This window comes from Folsomia candida, unplaced genomic scaffold (genome assembly GCF_002217175.1).
Source record: "Folsomia candida strain VU population unplaced genomic scaffold, ASM221717v1 Fcan01_Sc018, whole genome shotgun sequence".
NCBI classification, from domain to species: Eukaryota; Metazoa; Arthropoda; class Collembola; order Entomobryomorpha; family Isotomidae; genus Folsomia; species Folsomia candida.
Window position 1 is genome coordinate 318,230 of NW_019091210.1, and position 11,151 is coordinate 329,380.

At 38.1% G+C, this 11,151-nt stretch overlaps 1 protein-coding gene across 4 annotated transcripts; it reads left to right on the forward strand.

The window, feature by feature from the left end:
- Positions 1 to 1,269: 1,269 nt before the first annotated feature.
- LOC110857322 (farnesoate epoxidase) lies at positions 1,270 to 5,925 on the forward strand. Of its 4 annotated transcripts, none has more exons than XM_035857934.1 (11): positions 1,271 to 1,324; positions 1,410 to 1,534; positions 1,614 to 1,748; positions 3,350 to 3,567; positions 3,678 to 3,977; positions 4,233 to 4,350; positions 4,418 to 4,598; positions 4,816 to 4,933; positions 5,054 to 5,195; positions 5,308 to 5,521; positions 5,606 to 5,925. In XM_035857934.1, the coding sequence occupies exons 2-10, from the start codon at positions 1,444 to 1,446 to the stop codon at positions 5,484 to 5,486; spliced, it is 1,482 nt and encodes a 493-aa protein (XP_035713827.1). In that variant the 5' UTR covers positions 1,271 to 1,324; positions 1,410 to 1,443; the 3' UTR covers positions 5,487 to 5,521; positions 5,606 to 5,925. The 4 variants fall into 4 exon arrangements, with proteins under 4 accessions (XP_035713828.1, XP_035713827.1, XP_021961626.2 ...); XM_022105934.2 differs by having other exon boundaries at positions 5,616 to 5,925; XM_035857935.1 differs by having other exon boundaries at positions 1,270 to 1,324; positions 3,368 to 3,567; positions 5,308 to 5,925.
- Positions 5,926 to 11,151: the final 5,226 nt, after the last annotated feature.

Sequence of the window (11,151 nt, forward strand, 5' to 3'; positions counted from 1 at the left end):
TATGTAAAGTGACCGATGCTCACTAACTTCATTGAGAGTTGACGCTTGAGTTGGATATTTTAGGGCACCGTCATCCTTTCCGATACGCGCCTGCATTGTGAAAATAAGCAAATTTGGCGTGACCCTGAGGTCTTTCGGCCGGAACAATTTATTGGTGAACATGGCGAAATAGTAAATGTGCCGAGTGTTATTTCCTTCTCATTTGGTGAGTAATGAGAAAATAAACAATTGCTTATTTAAGTATCTAAAACAAAGATTTTTATTACAAAATTGTAATAATTAATTGAGTCTTTAATTTTTAAAAGGCAAGAGAAACTGTCCTGGTGAATTGCACGCCAACATTGTCACATTCTTGGTACTGACCGCATTGCTGCAACGATACAAAATATCCAACCCGGTGGGACAACCCACGCCGAGATTGGATATGAAAGCGGGCCTCACCTTGAAGCCATACCCATTTCAAGTGGTGTTCGAAAAACGAAATTAAATTTGAACGTACAAACATGCTTATGTATTTTCCATTAGGAATGATATATTTTGGGAAATTTTCGAGCATTTCACCCATTTTTAGGTCCAATGCTAAAATTCTCGTACCTAAATAAAAGATTTGACCTTCAACCCGTGCCCAAACCGCATGTAAATTTTGCGACATAATATGCATACACACTACATGCATACACACTTCCCATTTGTACGAAGATATGTATTTAGGTACACAAGTACCCGAAGTTTCCAGAAAATCCTGACCTTAATCAACGAATTAATATGTAAACAACTGGAAACTAAAGAAAACTGGTTCCCAAGACGACCGTACACAATCCATGTGATCAACTTGATTCGGGTTTGTATTAAGATATCTCATAAAGTTAACTACTTAGATATGTATACGTTGGTGGCATGATATTTGTAAATATATCGCGTCTCGGGTGATTACATAATAAAAGCGATAACAATATTACGCAAGATCCTTTCAAACTTTGTTGCCTGAGAAATTTACCTTGCAGTAAACTTTACCTTTTATGATTGGATTAACCCAAAAAATGGACACTTATATACACTCTTAGAAATCCAGTATTAAAATACATAATGTCACTTTAAAGTGGTATTGATGAGTAATAGCTCAACATTCAAATTTTGCCGTATCGGTGGCAAATTTTTACGGCTGGTTGAAATTTGCATACCGAGTGGTAGCACTTTACAGCCGAGAAATCAATTCCTGTCCGACTATATCAGATTTTTAACAGTGTACACATCCATATATAATTAAATTCATGCTTCCCAACACGACAGGAATTTGATATCGTAAAGGTGGTTTAATACATAGGTAGGTGTAAATATATAAGCATTTTTATTAAGGAGTACAGATTATGTACGTATGTATATAAGATTGCAAATATTTCTTGATTTAGTTTGTATTTACGTTGACTTCACCAAGGTAGCAAGATGTTTGTGGTGTTTGGATTCATTGTGTTTTGCATTGGAATGCTGGCACGCTATTTCTTCTCTACCGACCGAGATGTTAATAATCCCCCAGGTACATAATTTTTTTTAAGCAGTAGCTGAATTTATGCAAATTTTTAAATTTCCAATTGATTACGTATTTGCGTATCCAGGTCCAAAAGGTTTTCCGATTCTGCGAAACTTGATCGATTTGGTGATGGCATCGGACAACATTACGAAAACTTTGGGCGTACTGGGGGAAAAGCATGGAGAAATTTTTTCGTTGAAGATGGGAACGAAAACGAGAGGTAGTTTTATACATATGTAATATGTAGAATTATTCTTGCGGATCACCTCATTTGCAGAAATCTCACCATGCCCGTTTTCAGAGATAGAGGATTTCCATATGTAATGAGTCAAAATATGCAAATGAGGTGCATAACCGGAAAAATCCCGGGTACTTATTTAAATACATTGATTGTACCTGAACAGATAAATTACGCGGATAACATACATATGCACATGATAAAATTTGCATTAAATTTGATACAATCTTGGGATTCAGTCAATCGTTTACACGCATATTCCCAGATTCAAATTTCTGTCTATAAACAGGACATCGAAAATTGACCCCATAATGTAGCGTCAAGAAAAAATACGTACCGGAACTGTTTTGAACATGAAAGTTACACACTTTTGTGTAAAGAATATGTACTTCTTACTCTTAAAGTTTAGCCGCTGCTGTTCGTAGACAAAGCCAGATACCATGGAAATAAATTACATATGCCAGATAACCCCTCAGATTTTTTGTCTCCGTTTTTTAAAACGAACCGAAAATATTATTTTTTATTTGGAAATTATTTTGGAAATTATTTTTTGGAATTTTATACCGGCCAGAATTTAAGATGTCAATAAAATTCACGTTACTACATTTTATTAAAATTACATACGTGTTGAATTTAATAACTTTGACTTTGGTCTAAATACATAGTGGGGTCATAAGTTCTCGTGAATGCATTTCCGGTAATAAATCCCAAAGTATTAGAGCTATCTGTTCGAAATTTTTATGGATTAACAAGGTATTAATATTGTTTAGAAATCATAACTTCTTTGTCAAGATTTCGTCCACGGGCAATTAGACAAGACATAACTCGTGACGGCCACAGGTTGATCGTGGTACGCGCCAATTTTCGTGCCAAAAGTATTTCAGACTTTTCACCGTTGGCAAAAAATTCAATAGAAAAAAAGGCCAGATATTTGTTGTACAGAAGTCTGACATCCGTTTAAGTATGCGGAAGTCAATACGAAGTCATCACCGTGGTGTGAATGGGAGCAAGTTGGCTGGAGAAATGAAATCTCTGTTTTTTACCGCAAAGGGTACAAGTTGAAGCCAAGAATTATTTTCAGAGTGTCCTAGAGACAAACGTTAATAACCTGAACCCTGGACCCTCCGAAAATCGCCATTGGACCTTTCAACAAGAATCTGCTCATGCGCAAGGTGCAAAATTGTCCAAAACTGGCTTCAGACGAATTTTCATGACTTTTTTTCATCCGTAGAACGGTGCTCAGTATCTGCAGACCTTAATCCCCTAAATTATGACTGGTGGTCAAAATTATAGGTACAAGTATGCTCTAAATTTCACCCAAGTGTGGAAAAGCTGAGGTCGCACTTACTGAAGATCTGGCGCTTTTCCCAGGAAATCCGTGCGTGCCGCGATCGAGCAGTTTTCGCCACGACTTATGTCTTGTGTACAAGCCCGTGGAGGAAATTGTGAAAACGAAGTTATGATTTCTAAACAAGATTAATACCTTGTTCATCCACAAAAATTTCTATCAGATAGCTCTAATACTTTGGGCTTTATCACCGGAAATGCATTCACGGGAACTTATGGTCGGACTATGTACGTAGTCGTTCTTACTTCAAAAGAAGCGATGCAAACCGTGCTCACCAACGAGGCCACTTTTGCACGTGCCACGACTGGAATGTTTTCTGATTGGAGTTTCCATAAAAATCTGGGAATCGCAACGTCACATGGAAGCATTTGGAATAAAACGAGAAATTGGACGTTTAAAACGTTACGTGAATTCGGATTTGGGAAACCTTCAGCTATGGAGCATTATATCCAGGCAAAAATATAAACTAGAAAATTTTTTCTACGCTTCTAGGAGAAATTAATGCCAGCCTTACTATACCCAATGTCTGCCTATGTATAAAATTTTGCCCTCCTGATTTCCAGGTCATGTTGGACTTATTATTTGCCAAAATTGACGATAACCTCGGCACTGAGGTTAATATCGATTATCTTTTTCATCAGCCAATTCTAACCATCATGTGGCAAATGGTGGTTGGGCGGTTAACTGAGGACGATAAGGCACAAGTTAAGCTAATATCGGAGAAGGCGGAACGCTTCGTGAAGAGCGGCGTTGTTGGGATGAGCATTGCCAATGCGTTTCCATTTTTGAGGTACGTCTTCCCCACGTGGTTAGGCCGGACGGCACAGGTCTACTTTTTCCAGGCGTGTAAAACAATTGGAAAGGTGAGCAGTGTATGCAAATTGTAAAAGCTTCCCGCAAAATAAATCACGTGCTTACATACCTAAAACCGGAAAAAAATTTCCGCTTATGGTTTTAAAATTTTCGCAAAACTGGTTTTATACCAAATTTTAAAAGACTTGCAAATAACGCCAGGAACAATTTAAAGCAAGTTCGTATAGGCAGGCCAGACTCAGTTTTGGCGATGTACGTGTTTACGAAAACTTTTTGAATTTAAAATTTTTACAAACATTTTCCAGAAACTTTATCACGAGAGCCAAGAAAAATTGAGAGCGTCTCCGCCCACAACTTTCCAACCTAACAATTTGGTTGAAGCGTTCGTCCAAAACTGTGGAAATGATGAAGAAATATTCAACTGTAAAAATTTTAATAAAGTTTCACTCAAACCATTTTATCAGCTTTAAAATTTTCATGGTTCTTTTAGGCGAGAACTTTCAAGTTACTTTTCAAGATCTCCTCGTGGCGAGCTCGGACACATCGAACTCATTCCTTGAAGCTGCGGTTCTTTATTTGATCGCATTTCCGACCGTGCAAGAGAAAATTTACCAAGAAATTTTGGATATTGCAGTGGACGGAAGAGTTATAAATTTTGAGGATAGAAAACGGTACTTACGTAATTTTACCTAATCCTGACGATATCAATGAATACTTTGCTTTAAACTTTGGTTTCAATTAGAATGTATCTAATTGAACTGTGAAGCTGCGTTTATACTGCACTCCTTAGCAACTTGTGCTAATGTTATGCATAGTTTAGCTATGGCGCAAGCTACCAAGTATAAACGCACCCTAACTCAATGGAATTATGTATTTCTGTATTTTTAGTATGCCGTACATCCAAGCGTTCATCCTTGAGACACATCGAAATGCGAGAACTGCACAAAATTTTGTGCCACGCCGAGTCCTTTGGGATTTTTGGTATAAGACCTACAAAATTAAAAAGGTAAATTTAGAAATAAATTTTTGGGAGTTTAGGACAAGGACAACTTCACATTTATACAAACATAAAGATATAAATTTATGGATCGAAACCTGAATTTTGCTATCATTTATGTCATTTTAGGACAGCATTATCATGGTCGATACGCGACTTTATTTTGAAGATAAGACAATTTGGGGAGACCCTGAGATGTTTCGAGCGGAGCGATTTATTGGTGAACATGGCGAACTAGAAAACGCGTCGAAGGTTATTGCATTTTCGTTTGGTGAGTCATAGGGAAATTTGGAATTTTATTTCGACATTCGAAATTTTCGAAATCTTGAGGGCTTTTTGAAGTCGTGTTTCCATTTTGTATGTATGTACATCATTTTCGACAGGTAAAAGAAACTGTCCCGGTGAGCTGCACGTGACGATGCTTGCATTTCTGGTACTGACCGCGGTACTGCAGCGGTACAAAATATCCAACCCGGTTGGACAACCCACGCCGAGATTGGACATGAAACCGGGCCTCGCCTTGAAGCCATATCCATTTCACGTGGTGTTCGAAAAGCGATGATACGTTTGAAATTTGGGAATGCTTTGATTTTCAAGGTACAATTTCAGAATAAAAAAGTTGCTTAATTTCAGAAAATTTTTCAATGAATTAGTTTAATGAATGGGTTTCAAAATTTTGAGAAATTTTCAGCAGTCAGCACCTTCTGAGTACATCAGTATAAAATTTGTATTTTATGAACACCTGAATAACTTACAATCGTAATTTTAATTATATTTAACATACATAATTATTTGTTTTAATGATTTTCAAAAAATAGATAATTTTTTTTGACATTTTTATCTTATTTCTATTGTTAAACATAAGCCTTTGAGGTTTATGTTTATTACAATTTACCATGCTGGTTTGATAATATCAAACTAGCATGGTAAATTGGTCCAACAATTTACCTAATTGGTATATCTCTCAATCAATTAATGTATTAAAAAATGTAATCTTTGTATACATATTTCCTCCTATGTATCATTGACCTACAGAATTTCAGAGTACACATTTATGTACATTTTTTAGATTTTTTTCATGTAAAAGTTTATCCCTTACCAGAATTATTTAAATACACGAATTTGAAATAACATAACGGACCTCATTTTGCCCTTCTTCTCCTCGAGTGCACCTCGTCAATGTGATCCTTTACCTTTCCCACCGAATTAAACATTATGCCACAAACCCCACAGCAAAATGCTTTTTCGGTCGTGTGTTTTCGCATGTGGGACATCAAATCGTACTCCAGCTTTCGAACCTTCTCCCCACAAAAGTAGCAAGTCTGCATGTCATCCTCGATTATTGGGGGATGCATCCATCTCACGTGCGATACAATACAAGAGCTGATGGCCACCCGGTCGAATACTTGCACTCGGTACAAATGAACGATTTTTCGTGGGTATGAAGACGCACGTGCGTTTCAAAGTTGGCCTTATAATTTTTCACCACTTTGGGACAAAAGTAGCAGAAAAAGGTCCGATCGCCGTGGTTGAGGCCGACATGCCTTAGGAGGCGGGTCCGGTTCGGGAAGGTTTTTCCGCACGTGGGACAATCCGAGGGGGCGTGGGGGGTGGAGGGATGAACCAATCGGACATGAGCTCTTCGCTCACCTGGGCGTCTGAACTTTTTGGAGCAAAATTCGCACAAAAACTTGTTCTCTGCTCGATGGATGTATTGGTGAGCTATTTAGATTTTTAAAAGAATGTTAAATTTCTGAAACATATTTACATAAATTAGCCAAACATAAGATTCACATTTTAACGAACTACTCGTCCTAAATCCGGCAGAACATGTTCCACAAGAATACGGTTTCTCCCCAATGTGCGAAGTGATGTGGATGTATAAACCTTCCTTTGTCTTTAAAAAACATTTACATTTTTTTAAAAATGTATCGTTTTGATTTCTTACATATAAATATGTACTACATATTTCTGATCTTCAGTTTATTACCTTGAATTTCGTGGTGCATAAAGTACACTCGAATTTAGCCTCTATAGTTTCGTGGACCCCTTTAACATGTCGGGTTAAGCAGGGCTTGGAAAAAAATCCTTTCGAACACGTGGAGCATCTGAATGGACGGGCCGCCACGTGGACAGCGGCGTGGTGCTGGGTCACCGCGCCCTTGGTCTTGTATGCCTTGTTGCAATTGGGATGACCGCATTTGAAATTCTTTACTCCTGTGTGCGTCACCTGATGCACTTTTAGCGCGGTTTTTGATTTGCACGTGACCGGGCAATTTTTAAAATCGCAGCTGAATCGTTTCGCGCATTTGTGGACTCGATACACGTGTCCGCGCAGATTATTGAGCGTGTAGAACGACTTCGTACAAGGGGTCACGTGGCACTGGTAGGATTTCGAAGAGTTGGGGTCGTCACGGATGTGAGATCTGATGTGGCGATTAGCTCCGCCTTGCGTGGGGAAGGATTTTGGACAGTATAATACATTGGATATAATGGGGGGCAGATCATCTCGGGTAGCATATAATGGGTAGCATTTCATGGGTAGCTTTTAATGGGGGGCAAAGATCCGCACACCCCGGGTTGTACGATATGAATGATTATGTCAAAGTCGTAATCACAAGGGTGTGATTAAAATTTACCGGTAATACATATGTATTAATTATTTGAGTAATAGCTCGTTAATAAACTTTCACTACACTTGGAACCAGTTCAACTTCACCTCCGAACCCATATTTTCGAAACGCACGATGTCCACACCGAATTCTTTCCACGCCCAACCACACTAAATTAGTTGCACAAAGTGGTAACATGTTACCCCCAATTGGTGAAAAGTTTAATGCCGAGAAATCTTTATCTACATATTTATCTACAAACCTGCATATAAGCTACTACACCAAATTTCTAAGGGTGCATGTTATTCGCTCACCGTATTGTTTGTTCGACACGATATATTAATATCCCATCCTCTCTTTGCACGACATGTTTTCTTCATTTAGTCTGGATCAAACTGACGCCAATATTTTAGTCACATTCGACTTAAGTTTTCAATCTCAAAAGGCCCAGAAAAAATTGGATTACTTATCTACTTGCATAGCTGCCTCATTAAAAAATGTATCCCTTTTCGATATTACTTATCATCCTGGCTCTAGGAATTAGTAACACTGTAGCCACAGACAAGTTTGACCTCCATTTCATCCTGGACAACGGGGGGGAGAAGAGTTGGGAATCTAGACTACAAAACTTTCCATCCGTTTCGTATCATCGCAGTGTAAAAATTATACGAACTTTGACGAATAACACAGCCTTCATGAAAAACATTAACCATAAAAGATCCTCTTGTTCACAAATATTATTGATTTCAAAACCGACACTATATTCTGTCGAATTCAATACTTCTATCAGCTCAAACACTGAATACATCTTTGTCCTTCTGTCTCACTCGTTGCGTTTCCAGAGTAAGCTTTCATATCTTATCAGGACGTCTAGGATAATATTTTTCGGAAGAGGAGGCATTTTCATCCCGTGTTTTCCCTGTCACAATTTTACATTTATAAAGAGTCAGATTTCTTCGTTTGATATGATTAACTCGATTTGGCACCGGCAAAACGAGATCGACATGCAAGGAAATATTCTCCTTACGACGTTCTTCGCCTGGGATAATTTAGTTTTTGACAAAACAACTTCGTGTGGCCCGAACTTAAGTAAGTTCCGGGTCACGGGGTCTTTCAAATATTGTCTGAGTTATATGATAGGAATGCAACTCAACTTCTCAACAGTGCACTTTTCTAACGAAGGAAAACTTTCCAAGAACTATAGCATTGAAAACATAATGTCAAACATCTATTTAAATTTAATTTCTAGACGATCATTTTTTTGAGATATATTACATAGACAGAGACAACATTGTACTCACCCTAACTTTTCGTAAGTTTAGATTTTCCGTAGTCACCAAATTTCCGATAGCGGAAAGTAGTTTTGGCAACATTTTCACCCCATTTGATGCCGGGACGTGGACCTTAATTTTAGCGGCTTGCATTATAATAACTGGTGTGGTTCAATTTAATCAGGATATGCGCAATCTCCCTAAAATCAAGGCAGAATATAGTGCCATATTCCTCCGTGATTTAATAGCATTTACCTCAATTTTGCTCAGTCAGTATGGAACTGCTATTGTAAACTCATTACAAAAACAGAGAAAAGATGTTCTCATGCTTTTCGTGTGGTTCTTGATGTGCAATATCCTCATGCAAAATTTGTACCAGGGATCAGTCACCTCAGATTTGACGGTTGTACCATTTCCCATTGTTCCCAGAAATTTGGAAGATTTAGTGAAATCCAATCTTACCACAATTACGACCATCGGCTGGTCAGGTCAGGGTGGAAGTTTACACCGTTCATACAAGCTCTATTAGCACCACTGCTTGCATCTATTCGGGCGGATTCGTCATCTTCTGGCAGTAGAAATTTTTCTACCCTTCTATCCACCTTTGTTCACCGGTTGATCTTCGTTTCGCCCGCAATATATAATTTGAGCGCCATAGCGAGTAATGTTTCCAACTCGGAAATCATCGCAACCAAAGAGGGGGAAATTCCGAAGCGTGCCACGTTTGGGGTGATCCATAAATTATGTCACGCTGAAGATGGGGGGGAGGGGGTCCAAGGATCCGTGACAAAGTGTGACATATGGGGAGGGGGGGTTCGGCCGATCTGTGACATAACGTTTTGGAGGCCTAACTTAATGCAAACTTTAACTCACATTTTAATTCTTCGACTACGACCAAACTACAGTTTCGCAATTATTTAGATATATACCCGAATATCAAACAGACCTTTGATCCAAAGCATCCAAAATTTCAACCAAGTTTCAGATTTTGAGATTTTAAACCAGGTTTCTACATTTTGTTCAAGCCTTCAAATAATTTGCACAATATCCAATTGTTTGCAAATTAAAAAAATTCATGATGCCATAAAGTTTGCATAATTTCAAAAAATCGTCATAAGTTTGCAACAATTTAAAACATTACAAAATCTCCAACAATTTGCACAATTTAAAAAATTCCTCCGAACCCTATTTTTCATGGTTTCAACAACGTAAACTGATTGAAGACAACTTTCTGCATGATTCAAAAATGTTAACAATTAAAAAAATGTATAACAACATTTTCAGGCGTGACGTGACAAGAGGGGGGGAGGGGTCACGACTAGCGTGACAAAGGCGTGACAACAGGGGTGGGGGGGTCTTAAAAAAGGGCTTTCTTGCGTGACATAATTTATGGATCTCCCCTTTGCAATTGTTGACCCAAAACATACCTTGATCCTACTTACGTCACCAATAAAAATACTGGGGAAGCGGTTAGTCCTCGACAACCTGCAGGATATACCCTTTCAATACATTATAGTGACCCTTGTCAGCAACAATCATATTTGGCCGAGGATATATAACTGTATTGTGAGATTAGCGGAATCGGGTATATCTGAGAGATTGGAAGCACTCGAAATGATGACTCTGAAGCTACTGTCTATCAAGTCTTTTGGACCGGATTTGACCAAAAAGTTATTTCGTCAATTCAGTTCCAACTTTAAAGAGGGCAACGTTCTAATCTCTAACTCTAAGGAGGGAGCGTTTCCCGCCCTGTTTTATGTCTTGGGTTTATGTGCCACGATTATCGCGGTGGCGGTCGTAATTTTGCTGGTTGAGTGCAGGTTTGGGATCAAGAGGGGTTTAGAAAGCGCCAGAGATTTCATGCGACACCTTGGCAATTATGTGGGCTACTTGGCAAGGGGCGTGTTGTACTATGTACAAGTTTACAAGGTGGGCTTTTGTAGATAATTACATACATATCTATAAATAATAATAGTTACAATTAATAAGAAAATAATTAGGAAATATATACTTGTTAAATATTTAGTAATAAAATAGGTGAAACTCAAAGTATCTATGTATGTATTACCCAAGATTTAGCCACATTAATTAGGAATTATGTAAATGGAAATTTTCGTTGTGTAATATTGTAAGCAAAATGCAATGTCAATACTTCTCATCCACCAGTTTCATATGAGTCGAAAATGCCTCCAAAAACACGTCCCACGCACCCGCACTCTCTGGCGTCGACCTCTAATTTGCACATGTCTCTTTGTATGCTACCCCTATTTTATTTATTGAAAATTAAGAACATAAAATTTATTGAAATATTTCATAAATAAATACTAATTAGATTACACGGAAG

What these genes read in the sequence shown, in the direction of transcription:
- LOC110857322 (XM_035857933.1), top strand. Translation starts at nt 1,444, where the DNA reads ATGTTTGTGGTGTTTGGATTCATTGTGTTTTGCATTGGAATGCTGGCA. An exon ending in CGTGTAAAACAATTGGAAAG is followed by an intron (nt 3,978 to 4,232) that starts GTGAGCAGTGTA and finishes AACATTTTCCAG; the next exon opens with AAACTTTATCACGAGAGCCA. An exon ending in TGATGAAGAAATATTCAACT is followed by an intron (nt 4,351 to 4,417) that starts GTAAAAATTTTA and finishes TGGTTCTTTTAG; the next exon opens with GCGAGAACTTTCAAGTTACT.